Source organism: Lagenorhynchus albirostris, chromosome 5 (assembly GCF_949774975.1).
Source record: "Lagenorhynchus albirostris chromosome 5, mLagAlb1.1, whole genome shotgun sequence".
Taxonomy (NCBI): Eukaryota; Metazoa; Chordata; class Mammalia; order Artiodactyla; family Delphinidae; genus Lagenorhynchus; species Lagenorhynchus albirostris.
Window position 1 is genome coordinate 36,158,773 of NC_083099.1, and position 18,880 is coordinate 36,177,652.

The following is an 18,880-nucleotide window of genomic DNA, read 5'->3' on the forward strand; positions in this document are numbered from 1 at the left end:
ACCTCATTTGCTCATTCCTACTTTTCTGGTTTTCAGAAAATCCTGTAATCTTGAGTTTTTCTCAATATTTATACAAATGTTCCAGCAGGAACTCATTGAAAACAGGCACACATTATGGGATGTTATCCTTGGCAGGCCAAACTGAAAGCTTTCTATCTTGGGTAGTTAGGACCACAAACAGAGCAGCCATGATGCCTGGACGATCAATTGAGCCAGTCAACTCGTCAAAGCTCTAGTAAATGGAGAGAGAATGGCAATTATCCAGTCCTGATGAGAGCCAGCTGCCTGGCTGTTTGGCTGATAGCAGATTAGATGACCTTCATCAATCAATAAGTAATTTGAGATCACCAACAGGGACACAGCATCATTCCAGACACATCAGAAGCTTTTTAAACAAGCAGTTCCTACACTCACAGAGCTTATAGGCTAACAGAGTGAAAAAGATGGGCTTAGAATTTACTTTATAACTGATAGCACTAAAACTTACATGAATAAATATTTCTCTCCCCCACATACCAAAGCCAAAGATTATTTTCTTATGTCTTCTGTTTTACCCTTAGATTTAAATATTTGTTAAGTTTTCCAGGCAGGTATACCTAAATTACAATATTAAAGAATTGTATTTTCATGAGAAAAGTGAGGAAGGAAAAGGAAGGTAAAGTCTAAAATTTTCTTTCACTGGGTGTATACACTTCTTACTATAGTCCAACTCTGCACTATTTAATTGAAGAGATGACATAAAAAAATCATATAGCAGCACATTGTACAGAACAGAATGTTTCACTTTCTATATGGACCAGCTGTGTGGTCAGTCTGAATATGATCTGGCCAATTTTATGAAATTGGACAAAAGAGCATCATCTAATACAAATTTTTGATTAAACACGGGCTTCTAATAATAATATGCTTTAGAATTATGAACATTACTAAGCTCTGTAGCTCAGACAAATGAGCTAGCTCAGTTTCCCCCCAAGATTACATGAGATTTAACCATACCAATGCTTTCTTAGGTCAGCTCCCAAGGCGATAGAAATAAAAGCAAAAGTAAACAAATGGGACCTAATCAAACTTATAAGCTTTTGCACAGCAAAGGAAACTATTGACAAAATGAGAAGAAAACCTACGGACTGGGAGAAAATATTTGCAAATGATGTGACTGACAAGGGCTTAATTTCCAAAATATATCAACAGCTCATACAACTCAATAACAAAGAAACAAACAACCCAATCAGGAAATGGGCAGAAGACCTAAATAGACATTTCTCCAAAGAAGACATACAGATGGCCAACAGGCACATGAAAAGATGTTCAACATTGCTAATTATTAGAGAAATGCAAATCAAAACTACAATAAGGTATCACCTGACACTGGTCAGAATGACCATCATTAAAATGTCTACAAATAACAAATGCTGGAGAGGGTGTGGAGAAAAGGGAACCCTCCTACACTGTTGGTGGACATGTAAACTGGTGCAGCCACTATGGAGAACAGTGTGGAGGCTCCACAGAAACTAAAAATACAGTTGCCATATGATCCTGAAATCCCACTCCTGGGCATAAATCAGGCATAATTCAAAAAGATACATGCACCCTAATGTTCATTGTGGCACACTTTTTAATAGCAAAGACGTGGAAGTAACCTAAATGTCTATCCACAGATGAATGGATAAAGAAGATGTAGTATATATACACACAATGGAATAACCACTCAGTCATAAAAGAGAATGAAATAATGCCATTTGCACCAACATGGATAGACCTAGAGGTTATCATACTAAGTAAAGTAAGTCAGAAAGAAAAAGAGAAATATCATGTGATACCACCTATATGTGGAATCTAAAATATGATACAAATGAACTTATCTATGAAACAGAAACAGACTCACAGACATAAGAGAACAGACTTGTGCTTGCCAAGTGGCGGGGGGTGGGGTGGTGGTGCTGGTGGGGGGGATGGAGTGGGAGTTTGGGATTAGCAGATGCAAACTATTATATACAGAATGGATAAACAACAGGATTCTACTGTCTAGCACAGGGAACTATATTCAATATCCTGTGACAAACCATAATGGAAAACAATATGAAAAAGAATGTGTGTGTGTGTGTAAATATATATATAATAATGTAATAATATATATATAAAAATCACTTTTCTGTACAGCAGAAAGTAACACATTATAAATCAACTATAATTCAATAACATACATTTAAAATACATTTAAAAATTTAGGTCAAAATGGGAAATTTCAAACAAACAAACTAGCTTTTACGTGATCAAAAATTCTCTCTGAATAAGCACAGATTTTCAGGAATTTGTGCCATTTGTGCGTGTTCTATTGATTCTATCAGCCTTGTTGTCCCCAATTTTTTTCCACAATGGTAACCCACTAAAAAACACACAGAAAAAAGCAGATTTGTCTTTGATTTGAGATATATATTCCCAAGTGTCTGGGAAGAGTTATTATGCATTGAAAAACCACCTGAAGTAAGTATATAGTGACAACACATCACAGGGAAGATACAGTGGGTTGAATTTTCAGCCATCTCAAAGTCATAGAACACTTCTCTTTAGATAAAAATGCTTTTACATTATTCAGATTCTTTTAAAGGTGTTACACAATCATCCAGACAACTAGGGGGAATTCTGATTGAAGTGAAGTACAATTTTATGGCAATACCCCAAGTGAATTTTTAGCCATCATATACCAATGACTGAAATGTCTTTATGTTTGAACTACTATTTCTTAATTATACTTATTTGTGGATAGATTTTTGTTTCTGATTAGACACTTTGAGGTTGTTTGAAACTCTCAGGTCACCAGATTATTATCAGATGTCACTTAGTAAACAATGTTGTCTTCAAGTGAAAAGTCTTCTGCTTTTTAAATAAAGTTATCTTCAATGTATACATAACATTTATATTTGTCAATATATTTTGTACCAAATTCTTTCTCTGATCAACCCACTGTATACTGGAGGAGGAGTCATTAAAGACAAAGTCCTGTGACATTCCCAGTTGCCTTTCATACTTATCAGCACTTGGTATTGTCAGTTTTATAAATTTTAGGCTTTCTAATGAGTGTGGTACACTGCTCTGGTACATTGATGGCGAGAGTGTAAATTAGTACAAAAATTTTGGAAAACTGTTTGGCTGTAAAGAAGCTGAACATAGGCGTACAAGTTATCATCCAGACGTTCTACTCTTAAAGTATAGACCCAACAGAAATGTGTACAAAAGACATGTACAAGACTGTTCATAGCAGCACTATTTATAAAAGCTATATCTGGGAACAACTCAAATATCTATCAATAGCATAATGGAGAAATAGATCACAATATATTCACACAATGGAATATTATACAGCAATGAGATTGAATAAACTACTGATATTCACAACATGGATTCATCTCACAAGCATATACTTGAGCAAAAGAAGCCAGAAATTGAAGAGTGTATTCTATATGATTCCACTGAAAAGTTCAATAGCAGGCAAAACTAATTTATGGTCCTGGGATAGTGATTACCTTAGGGAGGGCTGGTAGTGATTGGAGTAGACCTGAGAGGGTTTCTGGGATGCTCTACTGTTGTCTAATGTTCCATTTCTTTACCTGAGTGGTGAGTGCACAGGTGTATTTATATTCATCAAGCTATGCATTTATAATTTGTGTACTTTTCTGATGCATGTTACAGCTTAACAATAAGTTTGAGAGATTTAACAAATAGCATGGTGATTATAGACAGCAATACTGTATCATATACTTCAAAGCTGCTAAAAGACTAGATCTGCCCATATCCTCAAGTCCATTCTCTAGTAGGTCTGTGTCTTTATGGCAGGGTAAGATGTGACAAAGTGAGAGAGTGGCATGGACATATATACACTACCAAACATAAAATAGATAGCTAGCAGCCACATAGCACAGGGAGATCAGCTCGGTGCTTTGTGACCACCTAGAGGGGTGGGATAGGGAGGGTGGGAGGGAGGGAGACGCAAGAGGGAAGAGATATGGGAACATATGTATATGTATAACTGATTCACTTTGTTATAAAGCAGAAAATAACACCATTGTAAAGCAATTATACTCCAATAAAGATGTTAAAAAAAAAAAAAGACTAGATCTGGCATGTTCTCACCAGAAAAAAGAAATGATAATTATATGACAAGCTAGAGGACTTAGCTAACACTATGGTGATAATCATAATATATAAATGTATCAAACCAACCCGTCATATACTTAAACTTACACAATGTTATATGTATATAACATTGTACATGCAAATATATCTCAATTTCTAAAACTTTAATAAATGTTTTAAAAAATGCTAAATCCTAATTCATTGAGGTTTTGGAGACTGATGTGTGGGCATAGTGATCAAAGTCCTGTAGTACTGAGGTCTAATTGGACTCGGCATATCCCCTAGGTTGGCGTGGGTCCTGCTTCTTTTGGTGTAGGTCATGCCTACTCAACTGGGTTGCATCCCCATGACAGCAGGTGTTTGTGGGTCATAAGTTTTGCTTAATGTACTTTTAGTTGGCTTAGATTCAAGGAAATGAAGCTAATATTTTTAATTGAGAAAGACTCTTGGGGAATAGAAAAAAGAGATGGCTTTGTTTCTTTCATTCTGTCCATATTTCAAGATACCCAGAGAAAGATAATGGAATGGAGAATTCCTTCATAGCTCTGAAGCACAAGGACAGTTCTGAATATGTAGTCTCAAAAAATACATGTGCAAACAATGTGCAAGGTCTTCTCACTATCCATACTCATACTGTATATAAATAGGATCAGGCACAAGAGACCTACTTTTAAAATTCTAAACAGTTGTGCCCATGATGATTTCATTTCAGGACTGCTATTGTAGTACCTTCAAGTGGGCTGTCTTTCCCTATCAGAAGTGCTGATGGGAAACAAGCCCTGACGTGACGTTAGTTTGCAGCCCCCCAGTCCCAGCACTTACAGGGTCTCCACACAGGCCCTTTGCTCCATGGTCACCAGGAATCCCTCTCTCTCCTGGGATTCCCTAAAGTTAACACAAATCAGAAGAAGGACAAGATAAGAATTTTAAATAACATTAATAAAAACAAAGAACTTATCTTCTCCCTGATTTGAATTATTAAATATTTTCCTGCTAAAGTTACTTTGAAACTAGAAAGAGGAACAACTAATAGTTTCAGGCATCGTACAAATACTTTAAAAGTGACCTCAAGTATTTGCCACAGTGGTGAACACTCTGTTCCAGACACATTTGTTGTCTTGTTCAGTTTTTACAACTACTTTATGTGGCAGGTATTGTTTTTTATTTTTCTTTTGATGAGGCAGCTGAGATTCAGAGAGATTATCCATTTTCCCCAAAGGGGTTGCATCAGCTAGAAAGTGGGTTCTTGACTCAGCTGTTCACGCTCTCAAGACAGATAAAGTGGATGGTGGAAGTATGGCTGCTGCTGGAATTTGTTCCAGATGGGAAGGGATGACAGACACCTTCAGAGTGCTGCCGACCCCAAGGCTCTCACCAATACCCTGTGACTGTTCTTAGTATGGTAGCTTCTTTTCAAGATTACCCCCAGTTCTTCACTTTTCTCTGTATCTATTCCCTTTGCCATGAAACTCTACAGTGCCTGCCAACTGTGGTGGGGTAAGATTCCCTACCCCTGAGTTTGGCTGTGACTTGATCTGGCCAACAGAAAGAGATGCAAATGTCGCCATGAGAGCTCCAAGCCTAGGCCCCAAGAAGCCTTGAGAGAGCTTGTGTGTTTCTACTTGCTCCCTTGTTCTTCTGCCACAGCCATGAAAAGGTCATGGTCAACATGGCCAGGCAGCTCTCCAGTCCCAGAAGGAGGATAAGAGACAAGTGAAACAAAGCCCCCAGCCAACCTAGAGACACATGAGCGAAGGTCAGCCATGCTCAGCCTTGATCAGCTGAACTTCTCAGACACAAAATAAATAAATGTTTATTGTTGCATGTGATTGAGGTCTTGTGATCATTACAAAGCAATTTTGTGGCCCTAGCTGACTGATATACCTGGGGTAGCTGTTTTACTGTTAATCACACCTTTAATTCCCAGCACAGTTTTCACGTTGTCCCTTTATTGAATACCTACCTGGGCTCCTTCATCTCCTTTTTCTCCTTTTGCTCCTGGAAGACCATTTTCACCCTAAAGACGGAGAAGAATAAACTCAAATTCCCATTTTCTTAGTGAGAAATAGCTCAGAACGGTTTTCATGGTACAAAGAGAAGGCTCTACCTGTTCTCCATTTAACCCATCAATTCCACTTTCCCCAACTTCTCCCTGAAAAGACAGATGCGATCAGAATAGAGTGCATTGCATTTATGTGGAAAGAAGCAAGACACCAAACAAAAAGTCTAACTTTGTGTTCCATATACAGGCTCTTTGCTAGGCTGGCCCTGGGTTCTATCAAAGATTACTGAGTCACAGAAACTCAACAAATAATATACATTGCCTGCAATAAAAGGCAAGAGTAAACAAAATGAAATGGTTAACAATAAAAAAGGAAGGTCAACAGAAACTTCATTTGTGCAATCTACTGGTCAATCATCTCAAAAATAAAAACATTTCTAGATAACAGATGGGAAGATAAATGATATTTGGTACGATACCTCCTGTCCATTTAGTCCCCTGTTTCCCTGAAAATAGAAATGACAGTAGGGGTTAGCGTAGGAAGAAGAAATTAATGTTGGGAAGACTTCACAGTGTCTTACGTGACCCTTACCTTAGGACCTTTGGCACCATAGCATCCTTTAGTACCTTGCTCTCCCATTGGCCCGGTGGCTCCTCTTTCCCCCTGAGAAAGAGCACGTATTCAGGTAAGCTTTTTCTATTGTCATCTGGAATCTGTCTTGGAGATTTGACAGTTTTTGTGTTGGAAAAAAATTTGCAACTACTCATGGTTTACAACCCAGAATTCATGCTTATAAAAACTGAGAATGAAAGTGAATCAGAGCCACTCTGATGACAGCTGTTTGTGTTGGATCCCACCTGGATACTTCCCAGGGTGGGGTAGTATCTAAATAAAACAGACATGCAAACAACTGGCTGCTAAAATGCATTCTCAAGGTTTCAGGAGATATTCCAGGAACAGATAATGAATAATTGGTGAGACATCAGAGCAGGATGCTCTAGGTATGGTCTAAGCAAGAGGCAAATTTTTAGACCAAATTCCATCTCCCTTCTCTCTTTCTCTCTTAAACCAAGAACTGCTCCTGCAATCCTTGTCTTGGTAACCCCACCAGTCTGTGCAGTCTTGTGAGCTGGAAACAAAGATGTCATCCTCAGCATCTCTCTCTCCAAGTCGTCACCAAGTTACGTCCACTCAACCTCCTTAACATATCTATTCATACTGCCCTAAACTAAGATTGGGACCTCTTTGTCTTGCACCTACTACTGCAAGACTTCTACCTGAAATCCTTACCTTATCATCCTCCATGATGTTGCCTGATCATGCTTTCTAAACCCATACCCTAACCATTTTTAGTCCTGTGCTTAACATCATTGAATTATGCCCATCAATTGGAAGACACCTTCTAAGTCTTCCACAGGGTATTCAAGACACCCAGTACTCTGGGTCTTGCTTGCCATACAACCTCCTCTCATGGTCCTGGGTTCTGGCCATGTTGACCATATGTTATTCTGCAAATACACAGTTCTCAGTTACACACACTTGATCACACTATTCTCCCTGTAGTAGAATGTTCTTCCCACAAACTTTGCCTAGAGAAAGTTCTATCTGTGATTCAGATGCCTGCCTAACCATCAACCCCTGTCTACAGTCTTCCTCTCCCAAGCCCTAGCTGTCACCAGGGCTGTTACCTGACTCTGTTAGGTATTTGCACGGCCACACTCTATCACATTGCACCGCTTTATACCTCTAGCAGAGTCCTTGTGTATAAGGACTGGAACTACTGTTGTCTCATTTGCCTTTCCACTACTCTGGAAATTACCTGAGATAGGAGCCATAGTTTTTCTTCTCTTTCTTTACTTTTATTTCTAGGGCCTGGCACTGTGCCTGGCACATGGTAAGGCATCTTAATATATATTTGTTAAATGAATGATGAGTGCATTTATGAGTGAGGTCTTTGATAAATAATGTGGTAAATTGTAAGATACTTAATATACACTTGTTAAATGCATGGATGGATGGAAGGAAGGAAGGAAGGAAGGAAAGAAGGAAAGATAGATGGATGAACAGATGCAAGAAAGGGTGAAGTCTTTGACAAGCAGTGTGGTGAGTTGGTTTACTCAAGCAAAATGGATCAGAAAGGGGGAAATGGCAGTGATTTGACTCCCTCAGTGAAAAAGATAACTTTTGCATTGAGTTTATTATACAATGTTGGTGGATAGTCAAAGAGGAGACAGTAGGTTAATAAAACACTTGTGACCACCAGAAGCCTGATGAAGATTAGGAAAGACCTCAGACTTTGCCTACGAATCCTTAGAACTTGACTTTTCTTGCTTCCTTCTGAATTGACACAAAGATTTCATATTATAGATATGTTCTTAGGAATAAATGGAGCTGGAAAAAACCTTGACTTACAGCAATGCCTTCCTCTCCCGGGTAGCCTTTACTGCCTTTAAAACCTGGGGGTCCCTGGAAATAAGGAAAGGAAGGATACATTAGCACTCCATAGACCAAAACCCAGAGGTAATCAAGCAAAATTCTTCAACTTTACAGTTTTACTTTATGTAGAATAGTATGATTTTGAAAAAAACGGTTCCCCCTCCATAACCTAAGCTGCATTTATACACATAAAAATAAATGGAATTTTGAGACAAGTATCCAGATAACTCACGGGTGTGTGTGTGTGTGTGTGTGTGTGTGTGTGTGAATCATAATATTTTCCATAACTCTCTCAGGTGTTATATATAGAGTTGGAGTTTTTTTTTTCTAGACAAGCATTCAAATGAATACAGCTATAGTTGCTTCTGACAAACTAGAATTATCCTCTTTTCATTAAAAAGTTCTTTTTGAGGATTTATGCTACACATAAAATAGACCACACACATTTCTTTCCATTGTTTTTTTCTGAGACCTGTTTTAAAAAAATTCTACCATTCTTGGGACTTCCTTGTTGGTGCAATGGGTAAGATGGCATGCTCCCAATGCAGGGGGACCCGGGTTTGATCCCTGGTCAGGGAACTAGATCCCACATGCATGTCGCAACTAAGAGTCCACATGCCACAGCTAAGGGGCCCACCTGCTGCAAATAAGACTCGGTGCAACCAAATAAATAAATAAATATTAAATAAATAAATAATTTTAAAATTCTGTCATTCTCTTTACATGAAATCAAAGCATTCAGGAAATAATTAGCCCAAAAACTTTCTTCAGAGAGACATCCATGGTGATTTGAAACTTATAGTGCTATCTATAAATTATTCAATAATCAAACACACATGTAAATAAGCAGTATTGAAATTGTTAAACATACCCATAGTATTTTTATACATATTTGAACATTTCCTCAAGCCCAAAATCATATTTTTACATACACGAATCTGTTGTTAGTTATTGTTTCTATGCTTGGCCTGTTTTACTTGGCAACATTTTGGTCTGGCTAGAGCTGAATGAAACATCTTAGTGTCTCTTGCTATGACAGGGTGATCTGATCTAGCTTTTCAGCAGACTGTACAACCTATTCCCTACTTTATTTAAATTCCTCTGCTTCCATTACAAGTGGAAATTGAAATAACTCGTCAGTATTCAGGAGGTTTTCATTATTCAACATGAGAGATCACAGTTTATTTTTCTGCATCATGGTCATCACTGCCAGAACATGGGATAAGCAATGATCTCTGCAGTTTTTCTCTTGATACTTGCATAGAAAAGTTTTTTAAAGTATCCAATTTAGAAAGCCAAGAAAAAGCTATCTAATTTGACATATAAGAAGAGGAGTATGACATATAAGAAGAGGAGCTTCTACCTAGAAGCTAAAAACATCCCTTATTTCTACCTAAACTTGGGTCTGAAAAACATATTGTATTCAAATAAAGTAAGCCATGATTGTAACTAAAATCACCTTTTTCCCTGCTGGTCCAGGGTCTCCCACTGTGCCATCTCCTCCAATGCACTTGCAGAATAAACAGCAGCATGTCCTTTCTGCAACATTGACCTTGGGGAGGGTAGGAATACATTACATTTGGTGGCATCGCTTCCCAAAATCACACACCACACAAGCTCAGGGATGTGATTTGAGAAGCCTGTTCACCACTCAAGTGACACTGCTCTGGAGAGGATGCAGGAGACATTTTTTACCTTCCATCTTTCCTTCTGTGATCTGCACCATACAAGGAATTCAGAATCAACTCAAAGACGTTTTGTGTTCTCAAAAAGGCATCAGTTTAGCCACGGCCAATTCATTGCACACTGATTTATTAATGAGATCTCCTGTGCCCACACCATCCCAGCACTGACCATTGTATTGTTAATTACCCTATATAATTCTGCCCCTAATATTTTGTTCAATAAAATGAATACATGCTGTTTTCTCCTTTTCCTGTTTTATGAAATCTTTGTATGCCGGAGGATATAGACAGTGTTCAATGTCACACTGCTTGGCGTGGAGTTCAATGATCGACACTTCCAGAACAGTTTGTGTGGGACAGGATTTCAAAGACACCAATTACATGTCCAACATTTCAGAAGCACTTGCTGTAGAGGGTGGGCACGTGAAGAGATTTTATACTCTGGTCACATTTTATAGTCTGGCCAAAATAAAATGTTTTTTTGGCAAAAAAATTTGAGTGAATTTCATCCTGCACCTAGTTAGTCATCCTCTAAAAAATGTACATATTCCACTGAATTTTTACAATTAACCCACAAGATTTATTTTTACGAAAATTCTGCTTGCAATAAATACTATGCTTTGCCTTAGTGGGGTAGAATCAATCTTTGTGTTGAGAAGTTTCCTATCAAAATTCTAGTGTGATTAAAAAATGAAAATGTTTTGTTATAATCACTTAGCAACTTCCCCTCTTTAATTGTTTCTTATTATATAATGTTTCTTTTCTGACATTAGAAAACTCTCTGTTTTTTTCCCCTGAAAACCCAATAAAACTTGAAATGTGTGAAACCAAATAACAACAACAAAATGGATTCTGTGATTTCATGTTAGATGATATCAATTTTCTTTGCATCACTAAAATCCTACAGCATCAACTCTTTTACTGTTAACATTAAAACTGGCTATTTCTAAAATTAAAATTTTCTTATACAGTGTTGCATTTATGTGATATCTAAAAAGTGATAGGCTTGTTTGAAGAATAACTTCCTCCCTCTATGGATTACCAATTTGAAATTACACATTTCAAAGAGCAGTAGACACAAAATTTTTTTGTAAAGTAGACACCGTCTTCCCATGTAGAAAGGAATTACAACAAAAATTCCATATTCTCTAAGTAATTATTTTTATATAATTACTACACTGAACACACTGTCACATATCTATATACAAACTCTATAGGCAGAAAGTAGCAGGAGCTAGAACCTTATTGGAAAGTATCTTGATATGCTGATTACAGATTTTATAAATTATAAGCAAATTACAAATTATCAGCCATTCATTAAAGGTGAAAGTAGTGCTAGATATCTTGGTAATATTTCACCAATAGTTGAATTCTTGTATGTTTCTGAAAGAAATAGGATTGCGATGCATTTTATCTAGGTGTTAGGTTCTAAAAATAGATCATAAAGCAAAAATCTCTGTCAGTCAAGACAACCTTTAAAAAACTTTTCATTCTAAAGTACATCATAGGAGGTCTATCATCATATCACTAGTTTTTCTTCCAGATTGGATGAGATGCTCTTTTCTTAGTTGAACTCTCAATGGATTTGGCTCTCGTTCACAGGTCATGCTGCAGAGAAAACACACATCTTTTTTTTTTTTTTAATTTTTATTGGACTATAGTTGATTTACAATGTTGTGTTAGTTTCGGGTGTACAGCAAAGTGAATCAGTTATACATACACATATATCCATTCCTTTTAAGATTCTTTTCCCATAGAAAAGAATCTTCAGAGTAGCGTTCCTTGCGCTATACAGCAGGCTCTTATTAGGTATCTATTTTATATAGAAAACACACATCTTAAACAGAAGAATGATATTCAGTGTGGTGAGTCATGGCACTTAGGATCTGCAAGGGACGTGAAAACTGGCTGGCTGAGGGAGCAGCCGAGTCACCCCTACTGGTCAGACACTCTTGGGCACTTATGTTTATTGACTGTAATTTGGGCAGGATTGTAGGTGCTATTTAGTTTCTTCTTCTTTTTTTTTTTTTTTTTTTTTTGCCAAGCATATAAATTAAACATGCTTTCAGACATAGGAAACCAACTTATGGTTACCAAAGGGGAAAGTGGGGGGGGAAGGATAAATTATGAGTTTGAGATTAACATATACATACTATATATAAAATAGATAACCAACAAGGACCTACTGTATAGCACAGGGAACTATACTCAATACTTTGTAATAACCTATAAGGGAAAAGAATCTGAAAAGAATATATATATATATATAAAACTGAATCACTTTGCTGTAACCTGAAATTAATACGACATTGTAAATAAACTATATTTCAATAAATAAATAAATAACAACAACAAAAAGAAACACGCTTTGACATCTGTCTACTATATTACATTTCTTTCAAAACACCCTCTTATTTGGGCTTTGCACGAAATCAGAAAAGCCTGACTTCACTCCCAAATGAACAAAATTAGTTCAAATTCGTAAGCCTAAATATGAAACCTATATACAAAACAAATAGAAAGTTTAAACTCACCAGCTTTTTCTGAATAACTTACCAGGTGCTTTGACAGTCGGCTCCCAAGATCCCTCATCTCAAGAGTGAGCTGTGTCCTGTACTCAAATCCTTTCCCAAATTCAATGTAGAGAAGGTCAGCCAGGTCATTGGAATTGGTGGCTCCATCCAGAGCAACTGTGATGAGGGCATTCAGGCCTAGCCAACACAGTTGACAATTCTCCAGGTGAGGGGACTTTGGTTACTTTAATCTTTTTGCATATGTATCTGAGTTGTTATTCCAGGAAACCAGTTGCAAGAGGAACACTCATTTTACTGTCCACTTCCCCCAACCACACACTGTAAAACTGTCAAGTGACAAGACCATCATCAGAGAACAAAAGGAATTCCATTTTTCAAAATAAACTAAATTGGAGAATAATTTATATAATAAATTATAACAGATCCTTGAGTTCTCTATGATATGAAGTAAGATAGTGAGTTTAAAAGAGTCCACAGAGAAAAGGGAACCCTCCTACACTGTTGGTTGGAATGTACATTGATGCAGCCACTATGGAAAACAGTATGGAGGTTCCTCAAAAAACTAAAAATAGAGATAACATATGATCCAACAATCCCACTCCTGGGTATATATCTGGAGAAAACTCTAATTCAAAAATATACATGCACCCCAATATTCATAGCAGCACTATTCACAATAGCCAAGACATGGAAGCATGGAAGTAAATGTCCATCAACAGATGAATGGATATAAAGAAGATGTGGTACATATATATATATATATATATATATATATATATATATATATATATACACACACACACACAATGGAATATTATTCAGCCATAAAAAGAATGAAGTAATGCCATTTGCAGCAACATGGATGGATCTAGAGATTATCATACTAAGTGAAGTCAGAAAGAGAAAGACAAATACCATATGCTATCACTTATATGTGGAATCTAAAATATGATATAAATGAACTTATTTACAAAACAGAAACAGACTCGCAGACATAGAAAACAAATTTATGGTTACCAAAAGGGAAAGGGGGTGGGGGAGGGATAAATTAGGAGTTTGGGATTAACAGATTAAAAACTTCTATATATAAAATAGATAAACATCAAGGTCCTACTGTATAGCACAGGGAATTATATCCAATATCCTGTAATAAACCATGATGGAAAAGAATCTGAAAAAGAATATATCTATATATATCTAAATCACTTTGCTGTACACCAGAGACTAACACATTGTAAATCAACTATATTTCAATAACAATAAAATAATAATGAAGAGTCCATAGAGCATGCTAAAACACAGAGGAATTCATATGTCAAGAAAGGGAGTGTTCTAAATTTTTGCCACTTGAAGGGGAGATCCTTGGAGCAGCAGCACTGCCTTCACCCGGAAGCTCATCAGAAGTGCAGAATCTCAGGCCCCACTCTAGACCCACAGAATCAGAATCTGTATTTTAATAAAATCCCCAGGTGATTCATATGCACATTAAAGTTTGAGAAGCACAGCTCTAAATGACAATCCAGTTGGAATTATAGGTACAAGAGACAGTAAAGGACCCCTTGTCAGGCAATCAGGAACAAATGTCATATAAGCAACCAGAGCTGTGGCTCATAGGCTTGGAAGTTTATAGAATACTTCAAATAAAACTTTTAGAGACTAACAAAAGTTTGACTTATTTTGCAAAGTAAGGACATTAAATGATGATAGTAATAAATCTGGCAATCATTAGGGTGGAGGTAACCATGGCAACAACTGTGCTCTCATTTATTAATAATTACTATGTGCCTGGAAGTTGCCTAAGTGCTTTACATGCATTATCTTATTTGTAAGATACAAGCACAACATTATAGGTAAGTGCGATTACAGCTCTATTTTACAAACAAGCAAAGGTTTACCCCAGACAGCCTGACTCCAAAGCCTACACTCAGAGTGCATTTTAATAACAAAAATGTACGAAGGACATAATCATAAAGAGCAGTCCTAAAGTTGAATAAATTTAGTTTTATGAAAACATGACTATATTGGCATAACTTTTCTCATTTTATTAGGGATAGGTGAAGAATTCTTTGAATGGGACCTAAAAACCAATGGCTCAGAATAGATAAAGAATGTTCAAGGACTTGGCAGAGTTGAGTGCGTTCTTATATGATAGAATTATGACTCTGAGAGGAAGAGGAGAATGAAGAGAATACAGTTTCAGGGACAGAGTGGGAGGCTCAAGTTCTAAGAGATGCAAACAGTGTGGTTGCTGAAGTGGAATAAAGGAAGAAATACCAAAGAGTAAGATGACCAACTTGTCCTGGTTGGCCCGAACTTTCCTGGTTTTAGTGCTGACAGTCTCTGACTTGTCTCAAGCAAACAAAGACAGCTTGTCACTCTTCCAAGAGTGAGAAGGATGGGGAGAAGGGCGATGAGGGCTGGGAGAGGCAATGAAGAATGCTGAGTTCATCAACTGGCATTTAATGATGAAAAGAAGGCACGCCAGTGGGTCTATCTATAAGGGAAAAAGATCTCACATCTGATTTTTCTTATAAGTTCCAGGAAATGTAAAAGTTTAATAAGAGTTATGAGAACCATGGGATTGTTTATTTGCAGAAAATATGCATATAACTATAATTTGTAACTGCTTTTCTCAGGATGGAGGACTTGATCCTTTCAGACTCATCCAGTACATGAGTCATATGATCTTAAATAGTATCTTCAATTCCTAAAAAATGAATTAAGAAAGAAAAGATTTCAAAAATTGGAAGAATAAAGAATCACTGAGAAGATTCTAGAGTACTGGATTTTTTAAAATGAAGAAACTGATTCATACCCCAATCCACATGGATTAAAGTGATATCCATCATTGAGAATACTTTTCTCCCGGTCTCCTCTTGTTTCACGGTGATGGCACAGTTTACATGTATAGATTCTGGGCCTCAAGTTAGAGAGGATCTCCTGGGTTAACAGATCATAGGGCCCAGCATCAACTGAAATTGTCTATATTTAGATAAGGGAAGCCAGAGCCAGAGGTGCTCTTTGTTCCTATTGAGAGACATTCGACACTTTTCAAAGAACATTATGGCCCACACCCCTTTATCTTTCCCATTCAAAGATTGTAGCTAGTGTGAGTCCTCCAACTTTTGCCTCTTTTTCAAAGTTGTTTTGGCTATTTTGGCTCCTTTGCATTTCCACATACATTTTGAACCAGCTTTTCTAGATCAACAAATATCCTGCTATGATTTTGACTGCGATTTAACTGAATCTATAGATTTGTTTGGAGAAAATTGAAATTTAACCATATTGAGTCTTTATATCATTGTTTAGTAATTTCAGCAAACAAACAACTATATTTTGTTAAATGTATACCTCAGTATTTCACGTTGTGTGTACATTGTAAATGGCTTTTTAAATTTTGTTTTCCAGTTTTTCGTTAGCATTTGGAAATATAATTGATTTTTGAATATTGAAAAAAGATTCTAAATTTCTGAGGATATTCAAAATCTAGCTTCTGAAGTTGAAACTCATTTACTAGTTTTTCCTTGGGAGTTGGAAGAAAGAAGATTGGTCTTAGAAATCTGGGTGTTCCGAGAGAAACTTCCTGGAGAAAACTCCGATGTTGTCTGTAAGAGAAACATCTTTCCCCCACAAAAGAAAAGCTGAAGTTGAGAAAACCCTACCCACCCACTCTAGGGTCCTGTTCTCAGTCTTCATTAACATCTCCACCTCAGATCAGGAAAAAAGCCAAGACTTGACAGAATAAAGGGAAGCAGATTTAGTAAATAAAATAAAAATTCTTACTCTTCAGTTGTGAATTCAGTGAATTCAGCAATTTTTTTAAGATGGAGGAAAGAGAACCAGACAGAAAAGACAAAATCTAATCAGCCTCTAATAGTTAACCTGGGAGACAGATGTCTTAGGCTAAATTCCCTAGAAGCAGAGCCTGAGATAGCAATTTGGACACACACAATTTATTGAGGAAGCACTTTCTGAAAGAAGGGGACAAAGGTAAGCAGGGTAGGACTGGGGAAGGATCTGAGCAAGACAGTGTTTCAGCTAACATCTAGCGTCAACCTGACCCCTTGGGAACTCTGGAGCATGAGCTACACTACAAAACTGGCGCCACTTTGAGGCAAAGGTCCAAGTGTCTGAACTCTACCTGCTGCCCAGGTGTGGGATGGGGAGTAACATTCCAGGTAAGGTGGCTCCCACTGGCAAAGGGCAGTTCCTCAGAGAAAGGGGAACCTGTGGGTAATGTGTTAGCAGCTGGAGGATGGGGGAACCTGTATGTAAAGGGGTCTGGGTGGAGTACCAATTACATCCACTTATAAGTATTTCTATTTTCAGTCAAACCGGAACATGTGAATGCATTTTTCTTCCACTGATCCATATTTTAGTATGAACTGACAATGAGTCAGAATAGGCATTGGTTTCTAAAGTCGAAAGCCTGGTGCCAGAACTTTACAAACTCATAAACACCATAGTTGGTCCATCTGTTATCTGAAGGAAGGAACTGATTATGAAATCCCGAAACATGAGTAAACTTGTCCAACACTGCTTGTAACTCTGGAAACTTTAAGAGTGTTAGAAGAAAATAATCCAACTCTCCCATTCCTTAGTCAAGGAGAAATATACATGGTTCACTTCTGCTGACACTAAAGATATAGCAATATTAGATAATGCGGGGCAAGGGAGACAAGAACATCCTCCAGGAAAGTTTAGGAAGAAGAAATAAGGTAATATGAGAGAAAGGATAGGACACCGTATTCAGCGCTGTTTCATATGGGGAGAGGAAAAAGTAGGTGCCAAAATGCTGTGAGAGCTCATTTGCTCTGCCAAGTGCATCCAGAGGGGAGAGGCTGGCAAATTCAGTGCTATTTGAGTGTCTGGAAATGTAAGAGTTAGAAATGAGTTTTGAGATTATAAAGTTCATCAACACTCCTTTCCCAGTCCTCCCCATGCTTGGTACCTTCTTTTCTAAGTTCATCAGATTTTTGTTCAAGTTTTTCAACATCATCATCCAATCCATCTGAAAATAAGAGAACCACCTAAGAAAGTATTCAAAAAAGAAAAATGAGTAAAAAGGAAGTCATTGCACCAAAGACCAATAAATAAAATAAAACCAAGTTACCTTTCCCCGAGCAGCTGATTTATTCTGAAATGCACCCCACAGAGAACTCAAGAGGTTTGCGTTGAGAAGAGATGGTCTTTTAACTGTTACATCCTTCAAGCTGTTCAGTATGCTTTCACTGTAGATCTCAAACTTGGGGGAATATTTTTCCATGGCATTGGTCACTTGAAAAGCCACACTAACCTGAGTCTCCGTGCCCACCTCACAGCTTACCCCACTGAGGGAACTGATGGCACGTAAGATGTCTTGAAGGTAAGTTTCCATCCAAGACTGACCTTCAAGCAAATTCTGCCCATTCTGCTGAGTTGAGATGTCAAATCCCACCACAATGTCCACAAAGCAATCTAGGATTCAAGGGAAAATCATATCTTATTAGACTAACAAATAGCTTTATTTGACTTGGATGTCATATCTGAATCACGGGACTTGGAATTCTTGTTTCTGTCCCAGTTATAAAGTTGGAAAAAATGAAAGAGCATGAGTGAATAATGGAAGAGGCTCAGAATCACTCTTTCACAAGCTGTTAAAGTGTTACTTTTTTAGCATCTATAAAATCTAGATGATTCTATAATGAAGTTCTGAAAGATTTCATTGTGTCCATTGAGAAAGCTATGTAGTCCCTTAAATAGCTGAAATATGTTGTGGAAATGTTAACAGTCTAAAATAGGAGATTCATATCATGCTATTTATAACTGAGGTCATTCAACAAATATTAAATTATAATTATAAGGGAAATATAAAAAACATTTGAATACAGAAAGTAATTTAGAAAAAATAAATCACAAAAGACTCCTAAAGGAATGATTTTGATGATTTATCTTTCTGAAAAGAATCTTTGATTCCTCTTTTTGTCTCCTAACATCCACTCAGAAAAGAAAAAGTAGAAAGAAAAATAGAGACTCTGTGAGACCCTTTGAGATCTTGCTTGGTTGGAGTTCTTCAAGTGAAGAAACTGGGTACCGAATTACCCATATT

The 18,880-nt window shown here is 37.2% G+C and overlaps 1 protein-coding gene across 1 annotated transcript in view; it reads right to left on the minus strand.

The window, feature by feature from the left end:
* The window catches only part of COL6A6 (collagen type VI alpha 6 chain), a 109,839-nt gene that overhangs the window by 70,168 nt on the left and 20,791 nt on the right, over window positions 1-18,880 (minus strand). The window contains exons 8-17 of the mRNA XM_060149191.1: window positions 17,906-18,249; window positions 17,744-17,822; window positions 12,815-12,969; window positions 10,033-10,125; window positions 8,550-8,603; window positions 6,729-6,800; window positions 6,616-6,642; window positions 6,242-6,286; window positions 6,098-6,151; window positions 4,957-5,019 (exon numbers count right to left, since the gene is read on the minus strand). Coding sequence (XP_060005174.1) covers window positions 4,957-5,019; window positions 6,098-6,151; window positions 6,242-6,286; window positions 6,616-6,642; window positions 6,729-6,800; window positions 8,550-8,603; window positions 10,033-10,125; window positions 12,815-12,969; window positions 17,744-17,822; window positions 17,906-18,249 — 986 coding nt within the window. The remainder of the gene's footprint in view (window positions 1-4,956; window positions 5,020-6,097; window positions 6,152-6,241; window positions 6,287-6,615; window positions 6,643-6,728; window positions 6,801-8,549; window positions 8,604-10,032; window positions 10,126-12,814; window positions 12,970-17,743; window positions 17,823-17,905; window positions 18,250-18,880) is intronic.